The sequence below is a fragment of the Trichoplusia ni genome, chromosome 27, assembly GCF_003590095.1.
Source record: "Trichoplusia ni isolate ovarian cell line Hi5 chromosome 27, tn1, whole genome shotgun sequence".
NCBI lineage: Eukaryota > Metazoa > Arthropoda > Insecta > Lepidoptera > Noctuidae > Trichoplusia > Trichoplusia ni.
In genome coordinates, this window is record NC_039504.1 from 3,763,209 (window position 1) to 3,784,288 (window position 21,080).

The window sequence follows — 21,080 nt, forward strand, 5'->3', positions numbered from 1 at the left end:
ATAATGATGTACTTCGTTAGTAGGTAAATAAAACAATTAAACATACACGTATTTTTTTTTTTTAAAATTAATAATTTTTTATAAAAAAAGAACTCATCAAATAACATTACTTTCTCGTATTTATACATATTACGACGTAATCGCTAATATTATAAATATGAATGTTTTTGTGTGTGTGTGCTTTTCACCTTTCTTGACTTCAATTTCGAGCCTAAGGCAGCATTTTCGAGTTCTTTATGAATGTAAGCATGAGTGTAAATGCGACAATACTATCCAAAGTAGAGTAATCACATCAATGCAGTTAGGTATTTTCCGTTTAATAGAATTCCGCCATAAGAAGTGTTCTAAAGATTGTGTGTACATAAAAATAAATCAGTCTCTATGAAGTACTTCATATAAATGAAACTGATTGATACCAGTATCTGCTGGTTAAACCATCCAGTTTTAATTGCTGACTTGTAACAAGTCATTTATACTACCTTTGTTAAGGTATTTAGAAAGGTTAACAATCGGGACGTCTTTTTTAAACAAACACCTAACATAAAATACATTATATTTGGCATAGTAATCTTTGTTGTTGTTTTACATTTTTTTCAGTGTCGCGTTATTTTTAAACTGAGCCATCAGAAAAAGTCACACTAAGTTGATTTACCTTTTGAAACACATACAAAATTGGGTAAGAGGTCTAAACAGGCAATGGACGTATCGGATGGTAGGTTCAAATTCAATTTTATTTGCTTCGATCTACCATTCGATACCAGCAAATTCGTAAATGCTCTTCCAGAATTTGACAGCTTCAGCATCAGGGTTGCTGGCGACCGTCAGACTGTCTCCTATGTCCACGTAGCGCTTGCTGTTGTTGTCGTACTCCGGCCACACGGCGCCCAGCGTGCCATCTGGTGTCGGATGACTGGAAACATGAAATATATCATGGAGTCCATTCAATACGTTGGAATCAAGACTCACTTCTGTCTTGCATTGCTTAAAATTGATTTTCGTTAATTGGGAAAATTCGCAGTATTTGCATTATTATATTTTTAAAATTAATTAAGTACTAAATATACGACATAAGTATATGAATACGAGTTTTGTGACCTTGGCAGTAGAGTTGAAGTTTTTTAATGTTATCTTATCTCCTCGTTACGACTATATTCAATTATGACTCTGTTCAACTTACCCATATTTTGCGAAGTTTGTGAAAACAGTGCACGCCTGTTTGATCAGTTGATGTTCTCTACTATTCTTCTCAACGTTCAATGTGTAAATCTTGCCGTTGAACAAATACATTAAGTCATCTAAGTGGGATACTCCTTGGATCCCGTACTTGCTTCCCATATTCCCGTAAACATTTCTCCCTGACACACTGGAGAACTTGTACAAGTATCTTTTGTTACCACCGACATTTGTCAAATGGTACATAAACCTGTTAATATCAGCAAAGAAATAAGCATCGTTAGAGAAATTTAGCACTTGACGCATATTCTCTAAACTTATTTTTGACTCTCTAAAGTAGTGATCGTGAATTTTTTCTGCTACTTCTAAGATTATTTCAGGTGTGCATTTATTCAAGATCTTTCTAGGTACTACCAGTTCCTTATGTTGAATGTAAGACTCAAGTAGTGAGTGCTCGAAGAAATTGATGGCGATCAGAGTTTCGTCGTTTGTATATCCTACGACCACATCAACATCGTTTATTCTTTTGTTTTTCAAGGCTACCAAAGGATCTTCAGTCAAAAACTGCTCGGTTCCAAAATCTTTTTCGACGACTGGAGTAAAATGATAAAACTTCAATTTGTTTTCATGAATTTTCTCAAATGACAGTACAGTAGGATCTGTGTCGTATAATTTTTCAACTGGAAGGCTTTGCAAGTAATCTAATAGTTCTTTTGGGTCCTTAGTGTCCAAACCCAATTGTCTGCCAAATACAAATGCTCGTTTTTGCGGAGCAAATGGTGTTGCCCAGTCACAAATTGGAACACCGCTCATGGCAATAGCTTTCTTAAAAAGTCCTTTAGACATTGGTGAGATTACATGAAAACAAGTAGATGCACCGCCGGCACTCTCACCAAATATTGTGACATTGTTAGGATCTCCTCCAAAGCTTGATATGTTATCTCTCACCCAGCGCAAAGCAGCCACTTGATCTTTCATCCCTGCGTTTCCAGGTACCTCTTCAGAGTCCAAGCACAGAAAGCCTAATGCTTCTAATCTGTAGTTTATTGTAACAAGAATGACTCCCTGATTAACAAGGAAATCTGGGCCGTAGTGGTCATCATTGCCCGATCCGCTTTTGAAGCCGCCTCCATGTATGAACACCATAACGGGTAATGGTGAAGCAGGTTTGATATCCGGACTGTATACATTCAAGTACAGGCAGTCTTCACTGCCAGGTATCAACAAGTCGGTAAAAATATCTCTTTGTGGACATTTGGGGCCGTGTTCAGTTGCTTTTCTGACACCGTCCCATGGTAATGGTGGTTGTGGAGCCTGAAAGTAAATTATGAATTAGAATTTTCTTAATTGCTATCAAGGATAGAAAAGTAGGCATATTGATAAATTTTGGCAGAAATATGTTAGGTGTATAAATAAATATGTGCTTTAAAAACATTACTATTTTTTGCTTGGTTTGACCTTGTTTGTGGTGTGTTTTCGTTGTATTTTAAGAATGTTTATTTTTCTTAAAAATTATATCACAAACATGTTCCTTGTTGTTTTAATAAAAATATATAGAGGAACCTGTTCCATAATTATTTAATATGAGAAACGGTGTTACATTGCGCAAATAATAATAAACCGTATTTGTTGTTGATGGAGATTCTCTGATTGCTTTAATTAGTGGCTTTGTATAATATTATACTGCTAGAATAAAACTTACCTTGAATCTGAGTTTTCCTAGGGGAGGCTGAGCGTACGGGATGCCTTTGAAGCTGTAGTACGGGGTACCATCAGGATCCGTCGTCAGCTGCTCACCAGACAGCACGCCTTGCTGTACTTTGACTTCAACCATTTTCTTCTTTTCTCACTCTGTTGAGAATAAACATGTTTTATCACATTTAAAATGAGTCTTGAAATAGGACAGAACAAAGCCGGTTTTTATGTTACAAACTATTTCGGAAATTGGAATAATGGAACGAGAAATCCCGATGGAATTTGGTTGATCCGTTGTAATTCAGAGTTTTTTTTGGACCAGTGCAGATGTTAATTTAATTTATGAAACAATCATTATTAAGAGTATAACACGTCTTACCTACACCACGCTTGCACTATATTTCTTTGTTTATCATCATTTGATAAAACACTAAATATAGCTAAGATCATACGCTGTTTTATCTTATCACAAAAACAAATACGGCTTGTAATCTTCTTAACAACAATCAACAAGTCATGTCGTTTATGACAAGCTTAATAATATTGTACTTTGCCCTCTTATGGGTTATGCAATAATGGACTTTGACTCCAATTCATTTTCAAAATTAAATGATGGAAAAACATCATGGCTTTGAAAGTCTTGGTTGGATATCCCTCCGGACTGCCAGCCTGACTTAATCTGCATAACAAATGATACAACGAGTGTACAAATAAGCTATTATGATGATGAAATATCTACATAGTGTTCAAAAGTAACGAAAATCAAAACTACCACAATTACGACAAAATTGAAAAAGAAAAAAAATATTTGCACACAGCAAATTACTTCTTCTCGAAAGCGAGTCTTTCATTATTTTAAAACTCGATTCTTTATTAGCAATGCTGTGAATGTCTTAGAAATTAAATGGCTGGTAACATTTATAGACTTTGTCGGAAACGGCAAAAATATTTAAAAAAGACTGGCCAAGACTTATTTTACGGAACTATCTAATTCGAATGTTTATAATAGATGCCTCAAATTAAAAACGTAACATAACACATACCTGTGCCACTGTTGATGTTGACACGACTCGCGGCCGTGAGCGCTTGGACGCGAACTAATGCTAATGAATGACAGACGCCGGCCGGCGGGCTGCGGTCAACATTCCGATTATATATATAGTATATACTATTTTTATCTACCATAATAGATATGTAAGAGTTATTTGAAAATATTTATGGAATATAAACCAGTCAACATCTCCGTAGTCGAGTGGCGTACACACCGGTTTCAAGGTAACGCTCGCTCTGAGGTCCCGGGTTCGATCCCCGGTCGGGTATATATGTAAAAATTATATGTAAAAATTCACATTTCTACATTGTCTCGGGTCTGGGTGTTTGTGGTGCCTTCGTTGTATCAGAATTCCATAACACAAGTGCTTTAGCAACTTACTTTGGGTTCAGAACAATGTATGTGATGTTGTCCGCATTTATTTATTTATTTATAAAGGAGTTAGTGCGCAAGATTCTGAAAATGCAGCTTTTAGCGACACAGTAAGAATTATAATGGTCTATCATTTTTTACTGAACGAAATGTTTTCTTTGGAGTTTGTTAAATTACTTCGTGAATTTAAATTATTTTCAAGATTTTTTTCTTGACTTCATAGAATATAATATTTTAATACGACGTTTCATAGCAAAGATTTTTATTTCTATAACATTTTCTTATAGTATCGGCTTCTTTTATCTGTATTGTTGGTTCCGCTTTGCATAAGTAGGTCCATTTTGTTGAGACGCATTGTCAATTTGTTATGTAACCATTCATTTGAAGTTGATAAACGTTGAATGAGTGTGACCTTGAATATGACTTTTGGTCGAATATAACGTTTGTATTTGTCTTTTTTTATCATGAAACATTTGTGTTTATGTTTTTTCGCGGTGACCTTGCGGTCGTTTTTACGGATTTAGTATGCACGATACGCACGTTAGATCCCAACGCAGGCAAGTAATTTTTGCGTGCGGGAACCTAGATTCTAAATATTGGCATCTCACGGAGTCATTAATTGCCAACCTGCATTGAGCTAGCGTGATCAATTTTGGAAAAGGCTTGTGCCTAACACTGGGCTAGTATTATATATTTTTAGTATAAATATCTGTCATTCATTGAAATAACTTGTTTTTTAGAAAAGTCTGGTTACACTTCGCCGTCGCTAAATTAATGTTATGACGAGAAAGTGGCCCTTGCTTTCACTGACGCAGTGAAACAAACTAGATTTTATAAAAGTGCCTAGTTACTATTTATTACCCTCAGAAAATAGGAAAAACACAAGCTACTTATTTAAATGCAAAATGATTTACTTACTGAATGATTATAATCTGTGTTTTATGAATTATTGAGTATGTAAGTATGAATAAGTAAAATATTTGAAATATAAAGTAGGGTATCCGAAAACTTTCTTTTGAAACAATGATTACTTATATCATTAAAATATAGTTGGGTGACAAAGCAACAAAATAAGAAATAACCTGAAACGTTAACAAATATTGCGTACGGGCAAAGAAAAAAAAAATACGAAAAATAAACATAAATTACATGAAAACATAATTTAATAAAAATAAAATAGATCCATGTAAAATTTTCAATGCCAGCTTTTCGTTAACTGTAAGACAATCATCCATTGACTTAGAATTTGATACCGACGCGAGTGAAGATGCTTTCCCAGAAGTCGATGTCTTTGCCATCAGCATCTTGGCCGACGACCAGAGCATCGTTGGTGAAGTCCACGTAGTACTTGGTGTCGGTGTTGTACTCGGACCAGGTGATTCCAATTGAGGATTCGCTTGGGCTCGGGTTTCTGGAAATAAAGATAGAAACATTGTAACACATGCATGGCCTTTACAGAATAGCTAAAGTGCAGAGGAAACTGAAGCATCGATTAATTTAAATCGAATTAATTGTTAATCAAGAGGGTAACCTGTTAAAAATTATTCAATAATCATAAACATCGAAAAAGTAAAGCAAATTTTAAGTTTGTCTAATAGCCTATAATATTATGCGTACCTACTATCATATTATATTTGTATAGCTTACCCGTATTTAGCGAAGTTGGTGATGGCAGTGGTTATGGTCTGTATCAGCTCGTATTCCTTGCTGTTCTTGTCTACAGGGAGGTTAAGGTCTTTGGAATGGAACAGGTAGAATACTTCATCGAAGTGGGAAGTTTGTCCGAGGCCGTATTTGCTGCCGGCACTACCGTAGACGTTTCTTGATGTGAAGTAAGAGAATTTGAAGAAGTAAGATTTCACGAATTTGGAGATTTTTCTAAAGAATCTCTGGACATCGTAGTTAATGCTAGCGAAGCTGGCGTAGTTAATGAATTCAGCGATGTTTTCATTGCTCACTTTTTTGTCTCCGAAGTAGTACTTGACGATCTCTTCGGCGATCTCTAAGTTCTGACTTGGTAAAATATTGTGCGCAAGTTTGTCTGGCACAAACATTTCATCGTAAGTGTAGTATTGTGATATCAAGGACGCATTGTAGAGGTCGACTAGCAAGAGAGCTTCTTGGCCGTTGTAACTGAACATAACTTCAACGTCATTAACGTCTTCTTTTGTAAGGGATTTGAATGGATCCTTGGTGATGAAGTTTTCATTTTTGCCAAAATCTATTTCGATGATTGGCGTGAAGTATTCCATTTTGAATAAAACGTTCCTGACTTTTTCTGATGCCAAAACTCGTGGCTGAACATTAATCAACTGTTCGGGTGGCACACCTTGCAAGTATTCAAGAAGTTCAGTCTTATCAGTGATTTCTTTTTCATCACCGCGCAGCATTTTGGCAAGCTGGAAGCCTCTCTCTTCAGGGTGATAAGTGCTAGCCCAGTCACAAGATGGAGCTCCACTCATAGAAATAGCTCTTTTGAACAATCCTTTAGCCATCGGTGAAATGATGTGGTAAGCAACAGAAGATCCTCCAGCAGTGCCTCCCAGGATTGTCACTTCCTTGGGATTGCCTCCAAACTTAGCAATGTTCTCTTGAACCCACTTAAGAGCTAAAACTTGATCTTTCAATGCAGCGTTACCAGGAACCTCTTCTGTTCCCAAAGATAAGAATCCTAATGTTTCCAGTCTGTAGTTTAATGTGACCACTACTACATCTTTAGAGACAAGGAAATCCGGTCTGTATAAGTTGTCATTACCATCGCCGAACAGATACGCACCACCGTGAATGTAGACCAATACTGGCAGAGACTCAGTGGTGTTGAGGGTTGGTGTGTAAACGTTAAGGAACAAACAGTCTTCGCTGCCATAATTGTATTGGTTACTGATCGGGTTAAATTGAGGACACACATTTCCGTGCTGCGATGCATCTCTTACCCCAGACCACGAATCAGCCTCTTGAGGTGCCTGTAATATACCAAAATGTTATCTTCAGTTAATTCGGATGATTATTTATTAAATAAAGATTTATTCGGATAGGATTCATAATGAATCCACGTCTAGACAATCATTGTGAGGATATTGTCATTTCCACTAAGTCATAATCACTTCTCATATATTCTTTTGTTTAATAATTTTGAAGTTGAAAGTTTTTTTGTTTACCTTGAATCTAAGTTTGCCGACAGGTGGTTTCGCGTAAGGGATGCCTCTAAAGCTGTAGAAGTCATAATCTCCTGTGATATCCTTCTCCAGTAGACCAGCCAGCTGGCCCTGCTTGACCTCCACTATGTAGTCATCGCAGAAAATGCTGGGTAAAGCGCTGAAATCAATAATGGGAAATTAAATAAAAATTCTAATGTTCTGTGATTGCTGACAAGGAGTAAATAGGAACTGAAATAGACATAGAAATGTAAAAAATATATGTATGGTAATATATGGTTTAATTTTTAATATTCGTTCAATCAATGAAACCAAAATATATTTAAAAGGAATGGTTAATCCAGAACTTAGGGCTCCCGGACTGGCTCATGGACTGTCTCCCGGACTTTTGCACCTCGACACGGAGAGGTATTCAGATTTTTTCAAAATTGCAAATTTTGGACGTTTATTGTGAAAACGAGGGATGAACATTGATTAATAATATCTTTTGTAAATTATAATTAAGCTATTACTAAAATTACAACTACAGTAGTTTTGAAAATATGTTTGGTTACATACCAGCAGATGAAAAAACTGATAATAACTCCGGTGACCCTCATCTTGGCCGATGTCGTGGTGACAGTGCCGGTGCTGATGAAATAACTACTTCTGGAGCTGCTTTTATACTACTATTATTTGAAATGGTTATTTATTTTTTGGAAATTAATGGATGGAAACTAGTTCAAATATTTTAGCAGCTTGCCTCAATGTAGGCGAATTTTATTAAAATAAACAAAATGGTAAACCAAATATAGATTCAGGCTGCAATTAAATATATACTATTGGTTCGATCCGGCTACGCCGTGACCAATGCTATCAGGCGAAACATTGTGTCTATATTTAAGTTCATGTTTACTATTTTAGCGGTGACATAATGACTGCTGGTTCTGACGCTAAAAAGGAAATGGGCAGGCTATATTCAGAGAGCTAGGGATGAAAGATGGTTACAAATAATATCGACTTGGTACGACGAGTGACGACATCGTACAAAATCTGTCTGGAAATTTGTAGCCTAGACATGCAAAAAACAGAGACATCTGGAATGACTTGGAGGAAGATGCTAGATGCAAGAGCCGCCTATTGCGGTGAAAGACAAGACAAGGTAAAAGACATTACTAATAAATAAATAAGTGCGTATACCACAATAACTCATGTAAGGGATTAAATAAAGCTATTTATGTAAACGGAATGACAACTTGCTGCTGGGGAGTTTGTTGCGCCGTTTCTTCTCTCACAGCAAAAGCACTTAGGAAGCGGTGATGGGTGGGCGAAACAGGGTGCTGTCCAATGTAAATGACCTTCAAAAAGTGCTACTTAGTAGCCTAATTTGAATAAATGAATTTTGATTTTGATTTTGATTTTGAATGAAATTATCTGGTAGACCACTGGAATCTCCGCTGATGGCTACCAGTATATTTTAATGTGGAGATTTAAAAACTTTCAAGACACACGCACAAAGACCTAGACTCAAGACTAGTATTCCTGGATTACAAATGCTATACAATGCTAATTGCTAACACAAATACTTGTCCTACGTGGGGATCGAAACTGCCACACGTCACGTTGACCTCAATCACTTGGCTTCTGCACAGTGTACTTAAATGGGATAACTACTCTTTGGATATTAAAGTCCTATGATTACAGCTACTGGACTTCGTAATAACGAGGGTGCTCTCGATTTCAAAAGGGGAAAAAATGTTTTTTTTTTGTAACATTGATTTTTATTCAAATACCTAGGAATCCCAATGAGTTTTTCAATTTATTGTAATTATGTTCAAGACATATATTATAGTGCACAAGCGTATGCGCCAATGTAGAAGCGGGCTCTGTTCCCTTGCTCTTATAGCCCAATGGGACGGCAATCCGTCAAAATCGGAGATATGCGAGGCGCAGGACCCTCTTCATAACATGCCTTCCGGAACATTGAAGCTGTGATATTTATTTATAAAATGCACCCAACATCACCTACTGTGCAAGTTCAAGAGTAAATTTATATCATCAAAACTCGTGTGTTTGAAAAGTTTGTCAAATATTTTAAATGCACATTATATTGATTGAGTAAAACGTCTTTTAACACTTAACGTCTGTCAGCAAGTTGTTAGTAAGGTTTGTAATATTCATTCGCAGTTTGTTGTTTTTGTTTGTTTCATATATTATTTTTTTCTTTCATAATTTTTGTTGCACCAGACTCTTCGTCTTTGATACTGATCTCTTGTAATCGGAAGTCACAAAATAAGCGAGCCAAAATAGTCGTGTTTCATTTGTAGGAACCTATTAATATACCGAAATACTTTTGACAGAATTCCATTTTAACGAAAATTAGTGTTTAAAGTTATGTTTGTCTAATGCATTGTTTGACATAATTTCATTTCGAATGTGGAAAGTCGAAGTGTCATTTGCTAAATATTTTACTTCACCCAACACGTTTCACCGAATACATAATAACAAGTTTTTGGTTGAACCTGATGCGCTCTCTTAGCACCGCAATCTTCTCCTTTCAACGTGGCCAAGCCAACGGAGTCTGTGTAGTGCAAGAACCTAACTAATGTATCCTCAATGAATTAGTGGCATTGTATTTGTATTTTATTGTAAATGGTGTCAGTCTTCTGGGTACGTTTCACAACTTGAGCGGGAATGAAGATGTCTTTTTGACGCTTTGTAAATATTATAATTTTTATTTTGTATTAATAATAATTAGTTCAAAAAAGTTTTAAAATGTAACAATTAGAGTATAGTTTCCATTAAAGAGGTAGGTATTTTTTTTATTAAAGTCTTTTAATATCGAAAAGTATTTATATTTTATTTTAAACCGATATCAATATGTCTCTTTTTTTAAACCCCACACAAAAATATAGATTAAGTATTGGTGCTCTTGGTGTGCACAAGTGTGTTTAGCATCAAATTGTACTTCTTAGATGGATGTAGGCGACGATCATGACTTGATGTGGAAGTGTTCACTGTGGAGTGTTTTTGTAACAGCAGAATAGTGGTGTGAGCATTTCGTGCGACGGGCAGTCGATTCAAAGTAGTCGGGAATTTCTCCTATGATTTTTTATTTAATTACGACAATATTTCTAAAAAATAATATCCACAAGGCAGAACATTGAAAAAGATTATAATATGGGGCGTAAAAGATGCTGTACGGAATTTTTGACGATTTGTTCCTTTTTTTAGGTTCTGAAAGAACTGTCATAATTTTAACAGTTGCTTGATGGATTGATGAAGATGTTAGTTTTATTTTGTAGAATAGACATCTTTTAACGGTTCACCTAAATTTCGTAAAAAAAAATGTTTCTTGACGAAGTGCTGTTCATAGGGTATTTTATTCCTTACCTCGCTGCTTTCCCATAAATCAAAGCTACTTCCCATAAATCAATGTTTATTTTCGACAAAATAACAACTAAAACGTGTCGATTTATTGGTTAGTATGGCCGTCCGAAAACGACATACAGTTTCGGCATTCTGTCTCGGCAGCAGTTGGTGCAACATCCAAGCATAGACAGAGATTGATTTTTAAGTTGTCAGGCAATAGTGCAAGAGAACATAGATTGTAGCCATTTTTGCTCACACGCTTATGCACAATAATATATCTTTTGTAGATGGATAGTCACTAGACACTAGCCACGGTGGCCGAAACCAGATGGATATCATTACCATTTTATCCACTCATGCATCAGATGGTAATAGATACTTCATCAGGTCACCTGTGGTCAACACCGGACAAAGTAGAATGACTGCACGGAAACCCACTGTGAGGGTACAATCCCCGCGTATTCCACGAACGCTTTCTTGAAATTTAAGTGTCTTTGGCATGTGATTTGAATGTGTTTGAAACCAATCGCACAAGGATTAAATTCCGTAGAGTGGAATATAGTTTTAAATGGAATAAAGAAAACAATTGAAAGTATTCAAATTACCTAAATTATCATCGAACTCACATGTTTCGAATCTCAGGCAGGAAAACTCTCAGGAAATTTTAAGAATAGTATTATAAGAGGTTTAGTCAAAGTGCTTATTTATTTCAATGTGTATGTGTTTATCTTGTGTTTACAATAAAGTTTTATTATCTAAAATTTTGAAACTGTTTCAATTTGCTTATGATTGCTTCTGACTTCCCGTAACGACTCTCAAAGATTTATGAATAACAGCCAGGGCCCACAATTCAACGTGTCTTTTTGTAATCTTTTATCTAATGTATATAGAAGACTCTATCAAAAACCATCCAACTCAGCAGTATCGACAGCCAGACAGGAACAGCCGAAGGAAGTTACAAAGCTATGTCAGTTGGGGATATAACTACTGATACGATTATTTTCATATTTTTGATATATTAGGTACTAGCTGTTGCCCGCGACTTCGTCCCCGTGGGTAGAAGATATAAGTTATGATTTATACCAGCCCTGTTTTTTTCACAATTTCCATTGTATCTTCGCTCCTATTAGTCGCAGCGTGATGGTTTATAGCCTAAAGCCTTCCTCGATAAATGGTCTATTCAACACAAAAATATTTTTCAATTTGGACCAGTAGTTCCTGAGATTAGCGCGTTCAAACAAACAAACAAACTCTTCAGCTTTATATATTAGTATAGATTTAGTAATAAGGCCCCGACGCGGCACCGTGTCAATCTATATAAGGAACTGTAAGTAATTTGCTAGATAGTGTCTAAGTATATAACACACCTAATCGCCAAATAGCTTAATTTGCTGAAATACGGATGTATACTTTTTACTACAAAAAAATATCTCACGAGAATGTAAAGTCGATGAAAGCTATCCTATGTGTTAACTCAGAATAAAAACTATCTGGTTGCTAAATTTGTCGAAAATCAAAGTCAAAAGTTTTATTTCAAATAGGCCGCTTTCAGGCACTTTCCAGTGGTTTTCCCGTAAAAATGTAGCAAATAAACTTCCGCGTTTATAATTTTGTCCCAAATTGGGTGCGATGTACGCAAAAAACTAACCATTATTATGAAGTTCAACCTCATTGTTATTTTTGTTAATATTTGTTAGTTTATGATGTGTATCTTCTTCTAAGGTTCTGAGAAGTTTACTTTTAATCTCTCAACAGCAATGTTTGACTTTCATATTGTTCACGTATATTTTGATATAATCTATATCTATACGTATATGAAGCTGGAGAGTTTGTTTGTTGCAACGCGCTAATCTCAGGAACTACTGTTCCAAATTGAAAAATTCTTGGAAGATACAATGGAAAATGTGAAAAAAAAATAGGGCAGATATAAATATAACTTATATCTTAACAGCTAGTATCTTGATAAATTTTAATGACAAATTTTAATGCAAAAGAATAAAACCGGTAACGCGCGAATCTGACAGAGACTGGGGGTTCAGTAAAAACTGTTAAAAAATAATAGGAATTTACAAAATGTTATAAATTTTTTTCATTAAATCATTTCATAAAAACCATTTTAGTATCATTAAAATTCTTATTGAATAATCATATATTGTCTGGAATTATTGAATAATTATAATAATTACATATTCAAAAATTAAAATTTATGTAATATTATTATATGTATAGATTCTGCTTTTCTCGTCTTTGTTTTCCATAAAAGAATGATTGCCAATTGTGTACATTTTAAGAAATTAAAATTCAAGAGTTGTATTGAATGCTGCCCGACTTTGTCCGTGTAATATATTTATTAGTAGTATAGTATTTGCTATGACTGTGAGAATGTAGTACTCAAAGTAAAACACATCAGTCTTAAAACATATATTTTCTCCTTTGCAAGTAGCAGCCGATAAATTACGTTTTAAATTTGAGGATTTGTGTATTTATTTTTTTATAGCTATACTGTAGCAAACATGATCAACTTAGGAAATAAATAAATAAAAGCTATAACATCTATAGCTAAACTGAAAAAGCGGCGTGTAGTGTTTCTGCCGCTACAAAACATGGCTAAAACATCAGCACATAGTCACTTAGCAGATAAAAATAAAATAACATTATTAACTGGTTTACATTTTTATTTCGGACATAATTTATCCATAAATTAATATTAGACTTAATGATTATTACCAAAATCTCTCGAAAAAGGAAAGAACAGACCTCCATCCTGAAGAGAGACCCTTAATCTTCTTGACGTGATCGTAGAGACCTTGCCAGAATTTCATATCTTTTTCATCAGCACCTTTGCTTGACTCCAGAGTGGTGCCGAAGTTCACGTAGGCCAAGCTCTTTTTAGTGAACTTAGGCCAGTCCACTCCGAGCGATCCACTAGGACTTGGCTCTCTGAAAAAAGACAACAACATAAGTCCTATCCTACATAGTTTAAATAATCAGACAAAATGCGTGATGTTCAAATAATCTTTACCCATATTTGGCGAAATTAGTAACAGCTGTTGTAATGTTCTGCACCATCGTGTATTCTTCAGTATTTTCTTCGAGTGTCAAGTTTAGTGATTTTGGGTTGAACAAGTAAAACTCAATGTCAAAGTGTGATGCATAACGGAGACCATATTTGAGTCCGGCTTGGCCGTACTGGTTTCTGCTTGAAAAGTACGAGAATTTGAAGAAATATGTTCCTAGACGGTCAGATACTTGTCTAAAGAAAGCTTGGATGTCATAAGCAAGACCTACTATGCTGTCATAATGAATAAATTCTGGAATAACTTCGGTGGTAATGATTGATTTGTTGCCGAAGTAGAAGTCAACGATGAGATCAGCCAGTTCTAGGTTAACTTCTGGCTCCAAGCTGACTATCCATTTGCTGGGGACGAACATTTCACGATAAGTGTTGTACAGGTCTATGTATGATGTCTCAAGAAGTTCTGTCAACAAAGTGGCCTCCCCGCTGCTGTAACTGAACATAACATCGACGTCGTTGAAATTCTGACCTTTAAGTGAGTCGTAAGGATCTTTTGTGATAAAGTTTTTGTTTTTTCCGAAGTCTTTTTCTACTACTGGTGTGAAATATTGTAATTTCAGAAGAACGTTTGAAACTGATTCTGATGTTAGAATTCTGGGCTGCACATTAACTAATTGGTCGTAAGGCACGCTTTGTAAGAAAGTGAGAAGTTCTTCTGTGTCTTTTATTTCCGTCTGATTTGGTCTCAACAGTTTTCCAAGTTGGAATGCCCTCTTCTTAGGTTCGTAAGGATAGAGACAATCGCAAGCAGGAGCTCCACTCGATGAAATAGCTCGCTTGAATAAACCTTTAGACAATGGAGAAATGATATGGTAGGCGACAGAAGCTCCTCCGGCAGTACCTCCCATGACTGTCACTTCCTTGGGATTTCCTCCAAACTTAGCAATGTTCTGTTGCACCCACTTGAGAGCTAAAACTTGATCTTTCAAAGCAGCGTTACCGGGAACGTCTTCTGTGTCAAGGCAGAGGAATCCTAATGCTTCTAGTCTATAGTTGAATGAGACTACAACTACATCTTTACTGATTAGAAAATCAGGGCCATACAAGTCGTCGTTACCAGAGCCAAATAAGAATGCTCCTCCGTGAATCCATACTATTACCGGTAGGGAACCGTTCAGGTTTGGTGAGTAAACATTGAGGAACAAACAATCTTCGCTACCAGGCGTGTAGACTGCGGTAATTGGATTAAATTGAGGACACACGTTTCCGTGCACTGTGGCATCTCTTACACCTTCCCATGAATCAGCCTCTACAGGAGCCTGTAAAATATCAGTATTGTAAATGTTTAACATTATTTTTTTTTTTTCATTTATTCAGGAAAACCATCAATTGCGCACTATACATAGTTAACATAAGCTTACAATCTAGATATATCAGTGCGTAACTAACTACGTTATCCACAGGTTATATATTCAAATTGAAAAGATGCGCACGAGTACACCATTACTAAATAATCATACAAATTAGTAAATCATACAATTATAGTACTAAAATTTATATTCTGATCTATGTATTTATGAAAATAGGTTAGTCTTCTGCTATTTCGAACATTTTATGCAACTCAGTGCGAATTTTGTTAGATGACAAAGAGAACAAGTCTAGGTCCGAGAAAAGGGAATTATAATTTTTTTGCCAAACGTCTTAGAGGTGCGCGGACTCCCGCGTTGGTGCGACAAGAACTCACTGCAAATAGCGGGCATCCTCGAGCCGCATTACAGTTCTAGGTACTATATAACACAATTTATTAGTTAACTCTGAGCAGTCGTACTTGTTATTACACAAATCATACAGAAATTTAGTTTCTACAAAAATGCGTCTATTCTATAAAGTAGTTAGGTTGTAATATTTCCTTAAATTAACGTCAGATTAAGATTATTTAACAGCGATAAGTGTCTAAATAACAGCGGTACCTTAAATCTTAGTTCGCCTACTGGTGGCTTCGCGTAAGGGATCCCCTTGAAACTGTAGAATGGTGTGCCGCTAACGATGGCTGTCTCTTGTGAACCGGACAGTTTACCCTGAGCTATTTCCACTATAATGTCCTCGCTGAAGATGCCAGGTACACTGCTGTAAATGAAGATAGAGATGATAGTGATTATCGCAAATATAAATGAAAATATCTACGTTTGAATTTGTTTTGAGAAACAATTGCTTAGTAATAACATGCTGATATACAAGCATATAATAGGGAACCATATTTCATCTTAGGGACAAGAAATTAATCTTATCATTTTTTATAGGAATACTAACACTGTACCTATAAATATTATAGGTCATAAAAAAAGACAAAAGTATGGAATACTTACCAGAGAATTAAAATCTGTATCAAAAACACTGTAGTTGACATCATGATGATAGGTGATGCCGACTGCCCTTACCAATCAGCAAGTAAATGTAAATTTTAAAATCTTCCTAATTTATAGTAGGTCTAGTTATTGTCCTCATTAATTTGAAATTCAAAAAACTTGTGCTTGTGGTAAACCAATATTATTTCAGGCCGTATTCTGTTTCATTGAATCCCATTATTGAAATGTTTCTTTGCACATACCTTTTAATGTGGTGTTGAATATTAATTTTAACTGCTCTTCGTATGTATTATGTCATATGTTTTGATTCATAAGATAGCTTCAAAAGGCGAGATCGTCTTCTTTAAAGGCCTGCATAGACACAGATCCTATGTGACCTTCAGACAGAATCCATAATATAAGTGTTGGTAAAGAATTTCTTTAAAAACTTATATATGCTAGTAAGTTGTATGTAATTATAGTTATTTTTGTATTTGTAATAAATTTTGATTTTTGATTTTAATACATTTTTTAGTAATTTTATACGGTAGACCCTGAAATAGGCCACAGGATGATCTGAATTCTGTAAAGAGTCTGTAAAAGTGGTGGTAAAAAGGGAAGGTGGCCATTGGCTATCAGAGCGACAGTGTTACATATCTACATACTTAATCACACGTGTATCGTATCTACTTAATCGCACTTATACAAATTGAGGATGAATGTCAAAATATATGCACGTATGTTTATAAACTCTTCACGTTCAAACGGGTGGAATAATTTTGATGATTTTTTATGAAGGTACCTGTCATCTTGATCTTTTAGAGGAGGATAATAATTTTGCAGCCATTACCGACATCTCGGCGGACTAAACTACAAGCAACAGCTAGCTAATACTAATTTGCTAATTCCATTAATAAAAATGTGAAAGTTCGTATGTGTGGATTTCTTTTCTTTTATAAAAACGACTCCCGCAGTAATGAATTTAATTCTTGTGTCGCTGGGGGTTTTGCAAACATACAAATCATATGCACAATAACTACTCAGACTCAGAACAAGATTTCGCAAATGCCTGTGTTTGGCGTGGTGACCTCAGCCACTCGGCTATCCGTGAAGTCAGATTTATGAATGTATGGATGTTTGTTCCTCTTTTAAGCAAAAACCACTGAACGGGTTTAGACGAAACTTAGCACACAGAAAGTTTAGAACCAAGATTAATACATGCTATAGTTATAATTTGATTTAATGTTCCCATTCAATCATTTTCGATTTGCAGCTGGCGGGCCCGCGGGCAACGACTAGTATCAGATAATTCCGGTACCAAACATGATTCAACTGTACAAATACTAAATATAAAAGACATTTAACAATAAAAATATTCGCGTACATGTTTAAAGAAGCTCTAAATTAACATAAGTTTCCATTGTTTCGGTACAAGCCATAATAATATGTTTTATGAGTTATATAACATGTATGATTAACATACAGAAATGAAATTAGTCAGAAAAATAGGTATATTTTTTTTAGTAAGATACTTGTTGTCTTTTTCCTAAACCACCAGAACATAAAAAAATCAGTATTAAAATTTAAGAAGAATAATTATAACAAAAGAGTGATCTAATGAGGACCGATCAGGATTTAAAAAAAAAGGTCATGGCAGCACTATTCTCTCTGTTCACGAATGAAACTACCTCAGTAAAAAAAATCGATTGGCTCGAAGCACGATTTCTTTAATCTTCCGACCCATTTTTATGTTACATTCAGAGTATAATGCGAATGCTCTCTTTTCTACTCCAATCCATGCTATTATTGCCATAAAACTTTTGTTTAAGGAAATTGAAATTCACATATCACAGGGCCCGATTTATTTTTTGATACTTGATCGCAGTCATTATTAATGTAAGTGTATTATTTACTCATCTGACAGGAATAGTGTACCGACAAATATCATTGCAGAGAATTTTTTCTTCGCAATAAAAATATCTATGTGTACACTTGGCGCCATCTTTCCACTTATGTAGCAAACAGTTTTATAAATCAAATCGATCAACTGTAGTTAGTTATAGGTTCTGGTACCAGATGGCGTTGTGTTCCCAACTTTTTAGTCTATTGTTGCTGTGACGTCATTGCAATATAGGCATTATTTGTAGAGTGGTTAAATAACAATGTAAAAACACCTTTCTGCCTAATTACGATTAGGTAAATAAAAAAATGTCCTAGCTGATTATCAGCTATTGAAAGGCATGGAGTGGCTATGTAGAAAAATTTGGTGTGTATGTTCCTCTTAAAAATGTCTCAGTTAATTTTAGGTCTGAGATACCTTCCATGTTTGCCAACTCGGCTCAAGTCTCATAAATGAGATCAAGTAAAACTTAACAATAAAGTGTCGTTGATGAAACATAGGAGTACTTATTTTAAACATTTATTTCATTCTTTAAAATAATTGCAATGGATACTTCAATCGTTCAACATAGCAAAAGCTTCCGTTATTATATTTAATCTGTAAGGTCATTTTCACGTGAAAAATCAAAATCATCTAGACAAATTAAATTCTCTATGAACTATCCTAATTTTATATCGTTGAACACTTTTTGGTGTTTAAAAATATAACTATTCGGGTAACTGTTTGATCTTAGATGGTGCTATGATTCTTAGTCTTCAAGTACAAGTAAAGTTTAACATTAAAGTCTTGTAACTAGAAATCAAAGCCAGCGTAGTCAAAGACCGTTTTCCAGAAACGGATATGTTCATCGTCGGGAGCGGAACCCACGGTGAGGCTAGGTTCGATGTTCACGTAGGCCAAGTTCTTGGTGTCGAACTGAGGCCACTCGAAACCCAGGGAAGAGTCGGGAGAAGGATTGCTGTTGAGAGAAATTGAGATTAGAACATCATCGGTATCAAAATCTAAGAAACAAATCTTGCAGAAATAAGAGACACAATAAAACATGATGAAAAGAGAATTATTCTAAATTTCGTATTAAAAAAAAAAAAAACTAAAATGAAATCCATTTCACACGAAAAAAACTTATTGTAATTTGTTTTTGTAGTTTCCAATGAATATTAACAAAATATTTAACTCACCCATATTTAGCAAAGTTTGTGACAATTGTAGGGAATATCTGCACCAAATCATATTCTTTGCTGTCTTTTGTCAATGTCATGTTCAAGCTAGTAGGCTGGAATTCATGGAACAGATCGTCAAAGTGGGAGGATCCGTTGATCCCGTAGGGTTCTCCTAACTTACTGTAAACACTTCTGCTTGTAACAATATTGAACTTGTAGAAATATACTTTTCCCACCCTTGGCCACCTTCTTATAAATCTATGGACGTCATATACCAAAATTGCAAAGGTGTTGAATGTTATAAATTCTGGCATGTTTTCTTCGTCAATAGTTTTATTACCAAAGTAAAAATCTTTAATGCGTTCACCTAGTTCTAATACAACATCGGATGTGGAATGGACCAATATTTTACTGGGAACCAACATCTCGGGGTATCTTTTATAACGATTTATGTAGCTATAGTTTTGACCAACGTAAAACGGTATCATAAGCAATGCTTCTTTTGCATTGTAGCCCATCATCAAATCTACCGTGTTCACTTCACCACTGTCAAGATATTCATAAGGGTCTTTAGTAATGAATCTTTCTTGCCCGAAATCTTTTTCAACGACTGGTGTGAAGGGTGTAAACTTAAATATGACATGTGTTATCTCTTCTGAAGCTACAAGATAACTTGTACGATTCAGTAATGAGTCTACCGGTAAACTTTGGTAAAAACTAAGAAGGTCCTCGCTTTGAACTGCTGTGTTGTTATTTATCAGATAAGCAAGAGTTTCTGCTCTTTCTACTGATTTATATTCTATAAAACAATCTAGATTGGGCGCGCCACTTTGTAATAGGGCTTTTTGGAATAAGCCTTTTGACATTGGTGAAACTAAATGATATCCAACTGCAGTCGCACCTGCACTTTCTCCAAATAAAGTTACTTGTTGATTATCACCACCAAATACATGTATATTCTTTTGTACCCACTTAAGCGCTAAAACTTGATCTTTAAGCGCTGCGTTTCCCGGTACTTCCTTAGTGCCCAAATTAAGAAATCCTAAAGTATCTAATCTGTAGTTCATAGTTACTAGAATAACGTCTTTGGGAACTAGAAAATCAGGTCCATATAAATCTACATTTCCGGAACCAAATTTGAAACCACCTCCGTGTATGAAGAACATGACTGGTAAAGGCTTTTCTGGTTTTAAGTTAGGAGAATAAACATTTAGGAACAGGCAGTCTTCGTCACCAGGTATGTAGATGTTGTTCAATAAATCTATTTGAGGACACACAGGCCCGTGTGCGCTGGCATTTCTCACTCCTTCCCATGGTTCTGGTTCCTCAGGTGCCTAAAACACATACAAATTACATAAATCTTACAAATCCTATAATCTGTGATGTTATTGATTAAAATGTGATGTTAACGTACCTTGAATCTGAGTTCACCGATGGGTGGTTTCGCATAAGGGATGCCTTTAAAGCTAAAATAAGTAGAATCCCCTGTGACTGTTACCAGCTCCTCACCAGATAGCAAGCCCTGTGCTACCTCCACTAAGACTTCATCGCAGGATACGTTTTGGAGTATGCTGTTGACAAAAACACATTTAAAATTATTATTGAATGACTAGTTTTGGACCGCACCTAGTCCATAAATACGTGTAAACCATTATTTAATAAGGAATCATTCCCACGATATATACTATAAAAAAATGAAAATTTTTCATCAGACTGATCATGGAGTATCATGGAGTAACATGATAGCCATTGATCAATGACCATTACTTACCATAGTGCTAAAAAGCAGACCACCACGGACAGAGTTCCCATAATGGACCCAAAACTAACCGCAAGTCTGTCCTCAACTAACGAGAAAACTA

The 21,080-nt window shown here is 35.4% G+C and overlaps 4 protein-coding genes across 5 annotated transcripts; all 4 read right to left on the bottom strand.

The window, feature by feature from the left end:
* Positions 1-712: 712 nt before the first annotated feature.
* Positions 713-4,004, bottom strand: LOC113505925 (juvenile hormone esterase-like). Of its 2 annotated transcripts, none has more exons than XM_026888797.1 (4): positions 3,912-4,004; positions 2,876-3,024; positions 1,178-2,487; positions 713-910 (listed from the first exon to the last, which is right to left on the bottom strand). In XM_026888797.1, exons 2-4 carry the CDS (start codon positions 3,005-3,007, stop codon positions 745-747), a joined length of 1,608 nt encoding a protein of 535 aa, XP_026744598.1. In that variant the 5' UTR covers positions 3,008-3,024; positions 3,912-4,004; the 3' UTR covers positions 713-744. The 2 variants fall into 2 exon arrangements, with proteins under 2 accessions (XP_026744598.1, XP_026744599.1); XM_026888798.1 differs by lacking the exon at positions 3,912-4,004 and adding an exon at positions 3,248-3,270.
* Positions 4,005-5,436: 1,432 nt separating this feature from the next.
* Positions 5,437-8,110, bottom strand: LOC113505922 (esterase B1-like). Its single transcript, XM_026888795.1, has 4 exons — positions 8,005-8,110; positions 7,450-7,606; positions 5,939-7,254; positions 5,437-5,702 (listed from the first exon to the last, which is right to left on the bottom strand). Exons 1-4 carry the CDS (start codon positions 8,043-8,045, stop codon positions 5,531-5,533), a joined length of 1,686 nt encoding a protein of 561 aa, XP_026744596.1. The 5' UTR covers positions 8,046-8,110; the 3' UTR covers positions 5,437-5,530.
* Positions 8,111-13,454: 5,344 nt separating this feature from the next.
* Positions 13,455-18,454, bottom strand: LOC113505876 (esterase B1-like). Its single transcript, XM_026888732.1, has 5 exons — positions 18,003-18,454; positions 16,180-16,530; positions 15,784-15,940; positions 13,820-15,132; positions 13,455-13,737 (listed from the first exon to the last, which is right to left on the bottom strand). The coding sequence occupies exons 2-5, from the start codon at positions 16,221-16,223 to the stop codon at positions 13,521-13,523; spliced, it is 1,731 nt and encodes a 576-aa protein (XP_026744533.1). The 5' UTR covers positions 16,224-16,530; positions 18,003-18,454; the 3' UTR covers positions 13,455-13,520.
* A 110-nt stretch (positions 18,455-18,564) lies between these two features.
* Positions 18,565-21,080, bottom strand: LOC113505877 (juvenile hormone esterase-like). Its single transcript, XM_026888733.1, has 4 exons — positions 20,990-21,080; positions 20,633-20,789; positions 19,237-20,552; positions 18,565-19,016 (listed from the first exon to the last, which is right to left on the bottom strand). Exons 1-4 carry the CDS (start codon positions 21,028-21,030, stop codon positions 18,851-18,853), a joined length of 1,680 nt encoding a protein of 559 aa, XP_026744534.1. The 5' UTR covers positions 21,031-21,080; the 3' UTR covers positions 18,565-18,850.

Bases quoted from the DNA above. Each gene is read 5' to 3' on its own strand.
- LOC113505876 (XM_026888732.1), bottom strand. From the start codon at position 16,223: ATGATGTCAACTACAGTGTTTTTGATACAGATTTTAATTCTCTG. The intron at 15,133-15,783 runs GTACCGCTGTTA...GATATTTTACAG, and splicing joins TAGGCGAACTAAGATTTAAG to GCTCCTGTAGAGGCTGATTC. The intron at 13,738-13,819 runs GTAAAGATTATT...GTCTTTTTTCAG, and splicing joins ACTAATTTCGCCAAATATGG to AGAGCCAAGTCCTAGTGGAT.
- LOC113505925 (XM_026888797.1), bottom strand. From the start codon at position 3,007: ATGGTTGAAGTCAAAGTACAGCAAGGCGTGCTGTCTGGTGAGCAGCTG. The intron at 2,488-2,875 runs GTAAGTTTTATT...ATTTACTTTCAG, and splicing joins TAGGAAAACTCAGATTCAAG to GCTCCACAACCACCATTACC. The intron at 911-1,177 runs GTAAGTTGAACA...TCATGTTTCCAG, and splicing joins ACAAACTTCGCAAAATATGG to TCATCCGACACCAGATGGCA.
- LOC113505877 (XM_026888733.1), bottom strand. From the start codon at position 21,030: ATGGGAACTCTGTCCGTGGTGGTCTGCTTTTTAGCACTATG. The intron at 20,790-20,989 runs GTAAGTAATGGT...TTTTGTCAACAG, and splicing joins GTCTGCTTTTTAGCACTATG to CATACTCCAAAACGTATCCT. The intron at 20,553-20,632 runs GTACGTTAACAT...TATGTGTTTTAG, and splicing joins TCGGTGAACTCAGATTCAAG to GCACCTGAGGAACCAGAACC.
- LOC113505922 (XM_026888795.1), bottom strand. From the start codon at position 8,045: ATGAGGGTCACCGGAGTTATTATCAGTTTTTTCATCTGCTG. The intron at 7,607-8,004 runs GTATGTAACCAA...TATTGATTTCAG, and splicing joins ATCAGTTTTTTCATCTGCTG to CGCTTTACCCAGCATTTTCT. The intron at 5,703-5,938 runs GTAAGCTATACA...CTTTATTTCCAG, and splicing joins ACCAACTTCGCTAAATACGG to AAACCCGAGCCCAAGCGAAT.